This window comes from Panthera tigris, chromosome E1, assembly GCF_018350195.1.
Source record: "Panthera tigris isolate Pti1 chromosome E1, P.tigris_Pti1_mat1.1, whole genome shotgun sequence".
Classification (NCBI taxonomy): domain Eukaryota; kingdom Metazoa; phylum Chordata; class Mammalia; order Carnivora; family Felidae; genus Panthera; species Panthera tigris.
Window position 1 is genome coordinate 13,355,643 of NC_056673.1, and position 13,919 is coordinate 13,369,561.

General features: G+C 50.5%; 1 protein-coding gene across 2 annotated transcripts in view; it reads left to right on the plus strand.

The window, feature by feature from the left end:
- TRPV3 (transient receptor potential cation channel subfamily V member 3) overlaps positions 1-13,919 on the plus strand; it is a 33,984-nt gene that overhangs the window by 3,360 nt on the left and 16,705 nt on the right. For both annotated transcript variants that reach the window (XM_042967370.1, XM_042967369.1), the window contains exons 2-7: positions 3,147-3,251; positions 3,425-3,511; positions 4,479-4,633; positions 5,386-5,562; positions 10,561-10,701; positions 12,473-12,753. In XM_042967370.1, the coding sequence (XP_042823304.1) occupies positions 3,147-3,251; positions 3,425-3,511; positions 4,479-4,633; positions 5,386-5,562; positions 10,561-10,701; positions 12,473-12,753 (946 nt within the window). The remainder of the gene's footprint in view (positions 1-3,146; positions 3,252-3,424; positions 3,512-4,478; positions 4,634-5,385; positions 5,563-10,560; positions 10,702-12,472; positions 12,754-13,919) is intronic.

Genomic DNA, 13,919 nt, shown 5'->3' on the forward strand with positions numbered 1-13,919 from the left:
TTTAATGTTTATTTATTTTTGAGAGAGAGAGACAGAGACACAGACACAGCTCCAGAGGCAGAGGGGCAGAGAGAGAAGGAGACACAGAATCAAAGCAGCTCCAGGTTCTGAGCTGTCAGCACAGAGCCCGATGTGGGGCTCGAACTCACGAACCGTGAGATCATGACCTGAGCCAAAGATGGCCACGTAACCGACTGAGCCACCCAGGCGCCCCTAGTAGTTTTTAAGTAAGTGGGTGAGTCAGTGAAGGAGCAGGTGAGACAACAAGAGACAGAGGGGGTAAGTTGATGATTAAGTGTCCTGGTGGCTTAGCACAGTTCCTCGGCATGAGGGAGGACACTTCACAGTAAGATAAGGAAATATTTCTTCCCCTCCCTGGGGGCCTTGTTTTCCAGGCCTGGAGTAGAGAGATGCTGTCATGATCTGATTTTCTGCTCCATCCTTGAGGCCCCTTTGGACTCTGGGAGGAGGCCCTGAGAAGGAGGAGAGGTAGAGGAGAGGCAGGGGACCCTTCCTTAGCTTCATGTGCAAGACCGAGAAAAAGAGAAGAAAGCTTTGGGCAATGAGAGCCCAACAGGAGTCACTTGAGGGATGCAACCTCCCAACATTTAAAGTTTAAAGTTTAATCCTACCTGCTTATTGGGCCAGTCTACCAGTCTCTGCATCTACCCACTGATCTGCCCACCCAAGTACTCATTCCTCAGCCATCCATGTATCCGTTCATCTAGCCTTCCATGTATTCATGCATTCGTGCACCATCTACTCATCTATCCACCTTATTCACCCATCCAACTAATCTGTCCATCTATCTGACCAGCCATTTTTCCTTCCTCGCATTTATCTTTCATACGTTACCTGTCCATGTTCTGCTCCTCTGTTAAGTCTTCTGAGTGTCAAAGCTAGTGCTGGGTTCTGGAGAATCAAGGACATTGCAGTTATAGTTCCTTCCACTGAGGATCTTACAGCTGAAGGTCAGTGTGTTGTCTGGAGCAGGAAAAGAAATGGCCTCATTGTGCTATGCCCTGGTCTGATCCGTGGGGCCAGTTCTGACCGATTCACTAGAAAGGTAGCTCTTCAGAGCGATCTTTGCCCATGTGTGCACCATTTAATCTCCAGCTCCTAGAACAGTGCCTGATACACTGTGGGTGCTCAATAAATGTTTATTGAGTAGATGCACTACTGAGGAGCCCAGGCAAGCAGGGACAGCTTTAGGGTGGCATTTCTGGGGCACTCCAGGGATGCCAAGAGTGGTGATCAGACTGGATGACCTCTGATGCCCACTTCAGCTGCACAGTCCATTCATGGATGATTTTAGAGCTGTCCTGGCTCCAGAGTCCAGGCCTTAGGGATTATCTGGCCCAACTATTCTCCATCCTGGGGGCATACAGGAGGTAGAGGCAGAGACCGAGGCAGACTAGAACCCAGATTTTGGGCTCCCCATCAGGGGTTTACTTCTCTTTTGGAAGAAGGATTTGATTTCAGGTCAGATCAGAACATTCCTCTGATGGGCAGAAGATAGGAGGGTGAGGCCCAATGTGCTAGCCAGCCCTGTCTCCCACCGCATTTCTGTCCCCACCCAAGTACTGGATTTGTTCTGAGACTTCCAGGTTTGTGTGTGCCTGGAGAGGAGAGGAATTCCCCAGACAAGACCCAAGTCTCCCTCCTGTCTGCCCCATCCTGGGAAGTGCCTATGTTGGGCAGTCTCCACCTGCAGCTAATCCCTAGAGCTGCTTTGGCTGGAAGATCCAGAGGGCTGAGGGGAGAGCAGTGTGGATACTGGTATAAACTTTGAGGCTGGAATCAGGAGTCAGGTTCTCTGACCAACTTGGCTTCCAGCCTGGTGGGGTGACTAGGGATGAGCTGCTGCTCCAGCCTGAGCCTCAGTTCCCTCATCTGTAGAATGGGGCCATGATCCCTTCCCTGATGCCCTTCCTTCTGAACTTGATATGGCTGGAATCATACCTTGGGAGCTCTTCTGTGGTCTTGTGAGAAAAGGAGGGAGTGTGTTGATCCTTCTGGGCCTGAAAGAGGCAGGCAGCAAAGGCACTGAGGAGAGAGGCCAGGTGGCAGAAGGCCATTGTTCCCAGGTGAGGTCACCGAGCCGGCAGGTGTGCTGCAGCAGCCACGGCGTGGGGAGTATTGGTACAACTGACCGCCAGCCTGATCCTCACTACTCTGGAGGTCATGAGAAGGCTTGTCCCTGAGTGTGTGACTGTGGGTTCCAAGAGTGGGCGTGTCTGTGTTTGTGGGCGTGTCTAAAGGTGAGGCCGGGCTATGTCTGGTTGGGGAGTCCTATCTTGGGTCTGTATCTTGCCTCTCATGGGGCAGTAAGTCTGTCCCTTTCCTTGGGGCTTATCCAGGTCACAGACCCTGCGCCTAAGTCTCTCTTCCAGCCCTGGGGGAAAGCATGCCCTTCACTTGCCCCTCTACTGCTCCTTGCCTCCACTGTCCAAAGTGCTTTCCTGAGTTTTCCTTCTCCACAAGGGGTTCTTAGCCCTATACCCGGAATTTTTATATCCACTCACTGCTCTAGATCTATTTTCTGTGCCAACAAAACAATATGAGAGGTGGTCAAAGGGGGTTGAATGTGGGGGTGGGGACTGTGCCCTGGCAGCCAGGAAAGGCCCTTGTAGATGTCAGCATCTAGGGACCTCTCCCTGGCAGGGCTCTTCAGATCTGAGGCCAGAGGGGCAGTTGGGGGGCATGATGGGAAATTGTGGTTCTTGTTGCCATGTTCACCATCACTGGTGGGTCCTTTGCACCTGCAGACAGGCAAGTCCCCTAAGATGTTAGGCTACCCCGGTAGAGACCCCTGTGTTCATCTACTCAGTATTTTTAGTGACAAGAGTCACCCAAACCCAGCTTTGAATCTTGGCTCTGCTGCCTGCCTGCTGTGTGAGCTTGGGCAAGTCGCTTGACCTCAGAGCCTCCTCAGGCCCCCTGTGGAATGTAGATGATTGGGATGGTACCCATCCTCAAGGGCTGCTGTGAGGGAAGAGTGAGGCCACGAGGGACGGGGTCCAGCACAGAGCCAGCTGAGAGCGAGTGCTCTGTGTGGCTGGGCACTCTTGGAAGCAGGGTTGCAGGACACACAGGTGGACAATCTCTGCCCCAGCTCTGATGGCCTTGCTTGGGTGTCCCCACAGTGCACACTTCTTCCTGGAGATAGAAGGGTTTGATCCCAACCCCACAGTCTCCAAGACCTCTCCCCCCATCTTCTCCAAGCCTATGGACTCCAACATCCGGCAGTGGTGAGTCCCGGCCCCCCTGCCCGGCCATCCCCACCCCCTGCCAACCCAGCCCTCAGTTCCAGGGGGCGGGGGCGGTGACTCATTCTGGGCCACGTGGCCGGGCCCGGTTGCGGCATGCTACCATTGTCCAGTTTTAAACTCCTGTGTCCCTCTTCCTTTCCCCCACCCTCCAGCCTCTCTGGCAACTGTGATGACATGGACTCTCCGCAGTCCCCTCAGGACGACGTGACAGAGACGCCGTCCAATCCCAACAGTCCCAGGTGAGCCTGGCCCTTCCTCTCATCCCACGGTGTCCACCAGGTTGGTGTCAGGGACACGGGCACCAGGACCCAGGAGAGAGAAAGAAGCGTCCCTTCCCGGGGGCTGGGACGAATGTCTGGGCCTATGGCTGCGGCATGTAGGCATTTTTGTGGGGGGAGGGGAGTACTACATTTTATAAACTATAAAAAGTATTACCCATTCATTGTGAAGCATTCAAGCCACAGTATGAAACAGAATGAGAACTTTAACACAATCCCGTCTACGTAACTTAAAAATATATGCATATAAACCATGAAACATCATATGCATTTCCGCAAGAACACACACAAACAAAAGAATGTGCATTACCATGGTTGCCTATTCGGAGTGTGGGGGCCCAGAGAGATAGATTTAAACAATTCAGACACCACAAAAGATGAAAGTGGGATTTTCCTTCCTCTACTCTCATACTTTTTTAGGTAATCACCATTAATAGTTCTTCCTAATCACCTTTACTATGTGTATCTAAATATATGTGTGTGTGTGTGTGTGTGTGTGTGTGTGTGTGTGTATTTAAAAGCTTACTTATTTTGAGAGAGAGAGAGAAATAGAGAGTGTGCGGGGGAGGGGCAGAGAGAGAGGGAGACACAGAATCTGAAGCAGGTACCACACCGTCAGTGCAGAGCTGGATGCAGGGCTCCATCCCATGAACCGTGAGATCATGACTGAGCCAAAATCAAGTGTCAGATATTTAACCGACTGAGCCACCCGGGAGCCCCTAACCGTATATTCTGAAAAAATGTGATTGCATTTGGATGAGGAGGGAAGCCTGCATAGGGCGACACGGATCCCAGGGGCCCGGAGCACTAATGGAGGGGGTTCTGGGCTTTGCAGCACCCTGCAGGCATCGTGGCTCTGGTGGGGGAAGGGGCGTGAGTGGGGGTGGGGGTGCATGTGTGGTGAGTTGGAAACACTTTCTGGCCTCAGTGCAAACCTGGCCAAGGAAGAGCAGAGGCGAAAAAAGAGGCGGCTGAAGAAGCGCATCTTTGCAGCCGTGTCAGAGGGCAGCGTGGAGGAGCTGCTGGAGCTGCTGGTGGAGTTGCAGGAGCTTTGCAAGCGACGTCGTGGCCTGGAAGTGGCTGGTCAGTGCCTGGCTCCGGCAGAGACGGTACAGGGCTGGGGGCCCTGCGTGCTTCCTGCTGTCAACCTTCCCCCATGACAGCCGTGAGGAGGGCGTGTGAGGAGCCCAGAATGCTGGGCTGGGGACTTTGAACCTGACTCTGGGGCAATGGGGAGCCATGACAGGGCTTAAACAGGTAAAGGTCGTGGTCTGGCTCCTGCATGGCGGATGGGAAGGAAGCTATTCAGGCGAGGTGGGGACCGCAGCATCTGAGTGGGGGAAGGTGACCAGCTCTTCAGCAGTGGAATTGGCTGGACTCAAGGACAAGGAGGGCGAGAGAAAGGGAGGAGTCTAGGGTGGTGCCATTGGTGACTTGGTGGATGGTGGGGCCCAAGCTGTTAGCTTGGGGAGTAGCTTGTTAGGGGGAGGTGATGAGCTTTATTTGTAGGCTACCAGGAGGAGGCAGGCTGGAGATTTCAGGGTGTCAGCACTGAAGTGGACAGTGGAAAGCCACGCAGTGGGTGAGGTTGTCCCCTATAAGGGAGAGGGTACAGAAAGCAAAGAGCAAAAGGCCTCAGATAAGGCTCTCCGGGGCCTTGGGGGGAGGAGTAGCTGGAGAGGGAGGAGGGGAGTGTGCAGCAGGGGAGGGCCTGGAGCAGGGTCTAGAGGTTTGAGCCTGCAGCCCCCACACCCTGCCCCCCCCCCCCCCCCCCGCCAACCCCGCCAGGAGCAGACAGGCCCCTCCTGCAGCTCATTCTGTTTCCCTCCCTGCAGACTTCCTTATGCACAAGCTGACGGCCTCTGACACGGGGAAGACCTGCCTGATGAAGGCCTTGTTAAACATCAACCCCAACACCAAGGAGATGGTGCGGATCCTGCTGGCTTTTGCTGAAGAGAACGACATCCTGGACAGGTTCATCAACGCTGCATACACAGAGGAGGCCTACGAAGGTATGCTGCCATGCAGACAGGGATTGCAGAGGGTCCGGTGGGAGCCAGGCCACGCAGGGACACTGCTGTCACCGCAGAAAGCACTTAGCATTAGCACCACATAGCAAGCACGCCTCTGTTCCTTTGTTCTGCAGATAGCTTTGAGCACAGACCACATGCCAGGCATTGTCTTTGGCACCAGGGTACAGTGGTGAACAAGACAGATGTAGGCCAATGCTCCAAATAAGGTAATTTTAGATGGAAAATGCTATGAAAATAAAATAGAAGAAGGTAATTGGATCAAAAGTGACTGGGGACAGGCAACTTCAGAGTGGATAAGCGGGGAGGTAACCTTTGACCTGCGGTCTACGTGGTGACAAAAGATTTGGAGCAGGGCAAGGGCAAAAGCCTGAGATGGGAATGAGTTCGACACACTGGAGCAATGGAAAGAAGGCCAGAGAATCTGTCAGACAGCTGGGTGAGGCCAACACATGGCAACTGTCGTCATCGCTACCATGAACCACCCCATTTGGGTCTCAGTGTTGTGGTTTCTCTCTTAAATGGGCTGGAGAGGGGCAGGGAGATCAAATCTGAGATGGTGTTTCGCTGCCCAGCAAATCTGTTGTGAATAATCTGTAAGATGTGTCCTCCCTGGAGTTTTTGGACTCAGTACACATCCCATTAGGGTCTAATAAGGTACAGAAATGATGGGCTCAGGAATTACTGGATGCCATCCTGCTGATATGCCATGGGGCGCTAACCATTGCTCTTTGCAGGTGATGGTCTAGCTCGGGCCCTCAACTTTTCTCATGGGAGAAAGTCATTTTAATTTTTATTCATTTATTTATTTAAACTACAGACTCTCTAAAGGGTTTTTGTTACATGCAGGAAAAAGTCAAAGATTGTGAAAACTCCACACCGTTGATCAGAAGAGAGGAAACCCAGGGAAGACTGCTGCCACTGAGTGCTGAGCTGCACACTGAGCTCCCTGGTGGCCAAAGCAAAGAGAGAAACTGGATGAGCTATAAAATGTTCTCAGCTTGCCACCAGGGAGTTGATAGTAGTCTTGTAGCCAGGGAGGTTTAGGCCAGTGCCTCAGGCTTATCTGTCCTGATTCTTCTCCCTTTCAGTCCCCTTCTGTCCCCCTTTCTTCCTGTCAGCATTACAGGGACTTACATACTCCCTTTTCTAGTAGCATGTTCCCCTTGAGGGTGGGGATGGAGTCTATCTTGCCCATAGTGGATTCCCTGGGATGTTTGGCGTCTCACATAAGATGTCCTTAATAAATGCTTTTCGAATGGGTGAATAAATGAAGATTAGTGTATTAAGGCTTTGCTGTCCCAGCTGCAACCCCTGACTTCTGTCCTTTCTCAGCCTCCCCTCACCCCTTCCTTCTTTGTTGGTGGGCTTGTTGGGGGCTGTGAGCACCCACTCTCTCTCCACATGGTGGGAAGAGCCGTTTATTTCTGTCTTCCCAGAAACCAACCCCACCCCATTTTTTTCCCTCTGATGGTATCTTCTGGCACCTTTCCTTCAGTCCTGGGTGCTGCCTGCCGCCTGGGGCTAAGGGGCTCCAGCACCACCAGTGTCCTCTTTTTCCTCACTCTGGGCATGTTACTTTGCTTTTCTTTCTGAGTCTCAGTTCCCCCGGCAGGCAGAGGCTAATGTTTCCTCCATATGCTGCTAAGAGGATCCAAAGATAACTAATATTTCCTCCATATGCTGCTAAGACGATCCAAAGACCACTTTTAAAATATTATAATTTTTAGCATTTTATTAGAGGCCTTCAGAAACGTGCCTTTTCCAAGGCAATTTATGTAGTTAAAACATTTATTATTAAAAGTTTTAACCATATATTTGAGATATTAGCTTAATGAACCATTATATATCCATTGTTGAGATTCAACATAACTATTTTTATTATTATTTTTTTCAACGTTTTTTATTTATTTTTGGGACAGAGAGAGACAGAGCATGAACGGGGGAGGGGCAGAGAGAGAGGGAGACACAGAATCGGAAACAGGCTCCAGGTTCCGAGCCATCAGCCCAGAGCCTGACGCGGGGCTCGAACTCACGGACCGCGAGATCGTGACCTGGCTGAAGTCGGACGCTTAACCGACTGCGCCACCCAGGCGCCCCTCAACATAACTATTTTTAATTACATAAATAACACATGAAGAGAGTTTCATTGTCAAACATTTAAATATTTAAATTAAGTTAAAAAAAATCCTTTGCCTATTTCCTATGGTCCAATCCAGAACTGATTATTATGGTGTGTAGACTTGGAAGACTTTCCCAGGCTTTCTACACATGTGTCTATGCGCACATAGAAGTAGATGGTTTTATTTATTCACTTACCTCCTTAACATAGAATAGTATGGTGCTGTTTGCATTGTTCTACGACTTGCCTTTTTTTTTTTTTTTAACTATATGCCTCAGACACCTTCCCATCTCAGAATATGAGTCTGTATGAAAGTCTGTCTACTTAAAAAAAATTTTTTTTTAATATCTACTTTTGAGAGAGAGAAAGAGGTGGGTAGGGGCAGAGAGAAACGGAGACACAGAATCCGAAGCATCTGCCTCCTTTTACCTGCTTAGTCTGAGGATGGCTGTCCTGTGGCTAATTTCACTATTCCCCTGTTGATGGCTATCCGAATGTTTTCTAATTTTTCACGATGACAATAGCACAGTGCACATTCTTTTTTTTTTTTTTTTAATTCAAGTTAGTTAACATATAATGTAATAATGATTTCAGGAGAAAATTCAGTGAGTAATCACTTACATATAACACCCAGTGCTCAGCCCAACAAGTGCCCTCCTTAATGCCCATCACCCATTCAACCCATCCCCCACCCCCACCCAACACCCGTCCAGCAACCCTTAGTTTGTTTTGTGTATTTACGGTTTGCCTCCTTCTCTGTTTTTATCTTATTTTTCCTTCCCTTTCCCTATGTTCATCTGCTGTGTTTATTAAATTCCACATATGAGTGAAATCAAATGATATTTATCTTTCTCTGACTGATTTATTTTGCTTGGCATTATACACTCTAGTTCCATCCACATTGTTGCGAATGGCAAGGTTTCATTCTTTTGATAGCCTAGTAATATTCTATTGTATATATGTACCCCATCTTCTTGATCCATTCATCAGTCAATAGACACTTGGGCTCTTTCCATAATTTGGCTGTTGTTGATAGCACTGCTATAAATATTGGAATATATGTGCCCCTTCGAATCAGCATTTTTGTATCCTTTAGATAAATACCTAGTAATGCAATTGCTGGGTCATAGGGTTAGCTCTATTTATAATTTTTTGAGGAACCTCCATACTGTTTTCCAGAGTGGCTGCCCCAGTTTGCATCCCACCAGCAGTGCAAAAGTGTTCCCCTTTTTCCGCATCCTCGCCAATATCTCACAGTGCACATTCTTGTCTATGACCCTGTGCTCAGTGTGCACATTTCTAGGAAAATACTTTGATTTGGATTTTCTGGGTTCAAGGAAATGTATAATGATAATTGCCAAATTTGCCTCCAAAAAGTACTGCTTTATTCTCCCCCAAATACTCATTCCCTCACCCTTCACTAATATTGGAAATTATCCTTTTGTTTGGTTTTGGTTTTGGTTTTTGCCAGTCTGGCTGGTGAAAAGTGGAAAAGTGTTAACTTGTTAGATTCTCACTTTCATTTTCTTGATTATCAATGATTCCAAACAGGTTTCACTTTCTTCATTGGCCTTGTGAATTTTCTTCTCTGTGAGGTGCTTGTTAATAATTTTTTTCTCAGTTTTCTATCAGGTTGTTTGTCTATTGGCTAATATATCAGGAACTTTTAAAAACATACTGTCTCTATATGTCAGATATTTTCCCCAGCCTATCAGTTGCCTTTTAACCTTCTTTAAGATGTCTTTTGAAATACAGAAAGCTTTAGTTTTTATCTTATCAAACATGTTTGTTTTTCTTTTGTGGTTGTTTCTGCATTTTATAACTTGCTTAAGAAGGTCTTCCCTGCCAAAAGGTTAGTTATAAATGAACTTTCCATTTTTTTTAAACGCCAAGTTCTTTAATCCACCAGGACTTTATTTTGTGTATGGCATGGCACGGTGGCCTCTCTCTGGAAAATGCTGTTTCTGGTGGGGCATTCCGAGACCCTTCCCCACCCCCAGCCTTCCAGTCCCTTCCATCTGGAGGCTCCACAGCCTCCACCAACAGGGTTAAGGTCCCTCCAGCCCCTTCCTGCTACTGCTCCCCTGTTCTGTTCCTCAGTCCCTGGGGCACCATTCTCCCAGCTCCTAGGCTAGTCACCCCTTCTCTCCCAATCACTCCCTCAGGCCATGCTGAGGACTCTTTCTCCTAAGGGTCTTTGGGCCTCAGCATTTCTTTCTCCTCTGGAGCGACAGTTCCTCACAAATCTGGGCTGATTCTAATGCATCCTCCAATTCTGCACCCAGAGTGATGGGAAAATACACAGGTAGAAAACCCCAAACTCTGGTCATGTCACTTGCCTGCTTCAATGCCTTATGACTTCCCACAGTGCTCAGGATAAAGTTCCAACCTCTTAACCTGGCCTACGAAGTCTTGAGCCAGCCCACCCAGCCTTGATAAACTTAAGCGGTCTCAGCATAGAGGTCACTTCTGGGAACCGTGGCCCTGCCCCCCTCCGGCTATGTTAAGAGTTCTGCTCTAGGTACCACAGCCCTTGCCCCTCCCAGTATCATAGCACTTAATTCCCAGTGAGACCGTGAGCTTCTCGAGGAAAAGAATCAAAACCACACCCCATGTACTTCCCTGTCCCCAGCCCCTGGCACGGGAGCACAGAGCAGTCACTCCATCAATATTCCTTGCGTCCATGCGAATGAATGGAGCAAAGAATGAAGCTGGGATTCTTGACAGCTGGGCGACACAGACCAGACAGGCAGCTAGTGTTTAGCTGTGGCTCTGTGGAGGGTGTGGAGGCCCCAGAGGAGGCGTCACCCAGGGCCCAGCCGCTGAGCGACCCTCCCCCATCCCCACCCTGTCCGCAGGGCAGACGGCACTGAACATCGCCATTGAGCGGCGGCAGGGAGACGTCACTGCGTTGCTCATCGCTGCTGGCGCCGACGTCAACGCCCACGCCAGGGGGGTCTTCTTCAACCCCAAGTACCAGCACGAGGGCTTCTACTTTGGTGGGTACCGCCCCCGCCCGGCACGGGCTGCCCCAACCGGCGCTGGGGGACAGGGCCTGGAGCCCCCACTGCTGATCCCTGCCTGCTCAACATGTCCAAGGCCCAGCAGTACAGAGCCGGGACCGGGAGGCCTCAAGGGGCAAACCCTTCTGAACCGGACATCCAGGGTGGACCAGAGAGGGAGGGGCTGGAGAGGTGGGGAGAGAATGGGAGAGCTGCTTTCTGGGGGCGTCAGCTGTGATCTTAGAGGGCACTTGGGCATCCAGTTGAGCAGCCCTGTGTAGGGAACCGAGACTTGGGGGACAAAGCCCTATTTTATAGGCGCAAAGACAGGTCCCCAGAAGGGGAATTATTTGCCAGTGTAGTAAGGAGCTGATGCAGGCACTGGGCCCAGTGCCTTCCAGGAATGCACCTAGGAAGTCAAAAGTAAGAGGGGAAAATTTCCTGACTCACAAGTTAGAGAATCCAAAAGCAATTGGGGTCAAGACACTCTGGGTGAAGAAAAGATCATTACATATACTTTAGATACAGTGAAATTCACAGTTTTAACGGACCGTTCTGTTCAGCTCCACAAATGCATACAGTTGTGTAACCACCACCACGATTAGGACAGGACATAAATAGTTCCATCACACCCGAAAATTTCCCACACAACTTTGTCAACCTGTCTTCCCACTCCAGCCCTTGACTGACAACCTCTGGCCTATTTTCTCTTCTGAGTGGTTTTTCAATCAGGACAGCCTGGGTCTGAGCAGCCAGGAGGACAGGGTCTTGTCCAGTCCATTGCCCAGCATCAGACCCCGTTGGAGACAGTGTTGGGAAATGTCTGTAAGGAGGGATGAAGAGAGGGAACAGGAGGGAGATTGGAAAGAAAACAGCAGGAGACCTGTTGTCCGGTCCTGGTTCTATCCCAGGCTTGCTGCGTGACCATGTGTGAGTCACCTGCCTTCTCTTTTTTTAACAAGCATTTATTGATCACTTACTATATATACCAGGCAGTGTTCTAGGTGTCGGAAATGTATCAGTGAACAAAACAAGGATCCCTACCCTCATGGAACTTACATTCTACACTGGAGGAAAACCATCAACAATAAACATAATAAATAAGAACACCATAAAATATGTTAGAAAATGCTAAGTGCTATTGAAAAAATAAAAAGTAAGGCAGGGGAAGGGGAATTGGGAGTTCCAGAGCAGGAAGGAGGTGGATTCCAATTTTAAATAGTGTGGTTAGGGTAATTGATTGAAAAGATGACGCTTGCACAAAAGATTTGGAGGAGGTAAGGGAATGAACAATGTAGATACTGAGAAACAGCACTACCAGCAGAGCGGATGGCCTGTGCAGAGGCCCTGAAGTAGGAAAATGCCTGGTATGTTCTAGGAAAAGGAAGAAGGTCGTTGTGCCTGGAGGGGAATTATGAGGGTAAGAGAGAAGATGATGTCAGAACATGTAGGGCCTTGTGGGCTATTGTTCTAACCTGAGCTTTTATTTTGGGTGAGGTGAGTCTCATGTGTTACTAGGGTCAATCTGGCTGCTGTACTGAAGGCTGAAGGTAGTGTTGGAGGGCCAGAGTGGTAGAAGAGAGACCAGTTAGGTTATAGAAGTGATGTAGCTTTAGCCTCTCCTATACAGGGCAGGTGTGGGGAGAGGTCACAGGGAATCTGAGGGATCAGTCCTGCTAAGGATATGGGCTTCAGTCCTAGGGCTTGGGGAACACTCTTCTGGTCTAAGAGGGAACTGAGCTCTGGCGCTCCCCCTACCACCCTCCAGGCGAGACACCGCTGGCCCTGGCAGCATGTACCAACCAGCCAGAGATTGTGCAGTTGCTGATGGAGAACGAGCAGACAGACATCACCTCGCAGGACTCGCGGGGAAATAACATCCTACACGCACTGGTAACAGTGGCTGAGGACTTCAAGACGCAGAATGACTTTGTGAAGCGCATGTATGACATGATCCTGCTGAGGAGTGGCACCTGGGAGCTGGAGACCATGTGCAACAATGATGGCCTCACGCCGCTGCAGCTGGCTGCCAAGATGGGCAAGGCCGAGGTGGGGCCTGGTGAGGCGGCAGGAAGGAGAGCGGGGAGGCTCACTGCCACTCTGCCAGCTCATGGGCCTTTCTGGGGACTCCACAGATTACACCTTGGCCTGGGGAAGATCTTGGCCTTAGGTCTTGAAGTGCATTTTGGCCTGAGTTGGGTTTGTTCTGAGTGAGTGACCACACAGGACCACTGAGGTGCGGCGTGTGGGGCCTCTGCTCTGGACTTCAGTCCCTAACACTCTGTTTCTATCCCCTGCTCTGGAACCCTTTGTCTGGGGTCAGAGTGAGGGAGCTTTAAGACCACAGTGACACAATACCTCATGTGCTTTGTGGCTGAGGATTCCCAGGTGGCGAGGCACCCAAGCGGAGGCTGGGCCTGACCTCTGGGCCTTCAGCCTCTCATGAGGACAGGAGTCCGGGAATGGCTGCTCTGGATCTGGAGAGACCTCAGTCTCTCATGTTGAACCTCTGAGCCGAGTCCCCAGCAGAGAGTGTGACTGCTTGCGGCCCTTTGTGCCCTGGTGGTGTGGCTGAGGAACTCAAGGCTTAGCCTTGGTGAAGACTCGAGCTGGGGTGGGCTCCCATCTCTGTGGCTGGCTGGAGTCACAGCCTGGTCTGAGATCAAGGTCAGGATTCTGGTGGGGGGCAAGGCTCAGAGAAGCTTGCTCCTCAGCCTCCATGGTGTCTGATCCTTGGGAGGGGACTGAGGCTCCCGGGAGGCTGTGGGAGGACTGGGTGGGTGCAGGGGCTGTTGAACAATCACAGCTGTGCCAGCCTCGGGGCAGCTGACAAGGGAGGTGGGTGCCCCGAGGGCCTTGGGTCTAGACCCAGTGGTCAGGCCTGGGGCTCACAAGGGACCTTTTCATTCTCTTGTGGGGGAAGGAGGTGTTGGAGATTGGCTTCGACAGAGGAGGAATTGTGTACATCCCCACTCTCCCCACTGTCTCCTACCCATAGCCGGGACACAGTTTGTGGGAGGCTTTGAGGAGAGTCAGATTAGGGCTGCAAGTGGAGCTTCCTCTGAGGCCCCCTCCCTGCCAGCCACTGAGGCAAGTGCTGTGTCCGCATGGAGCATGGCCCCATGTCCCCTTGATTCTCTAGAGGACAATGTGCTCCCCTGTGGCCAGTCCTGGGGATGGGGCCCCCTCATTCCTGGTCCCTTCTCTTCTTCATT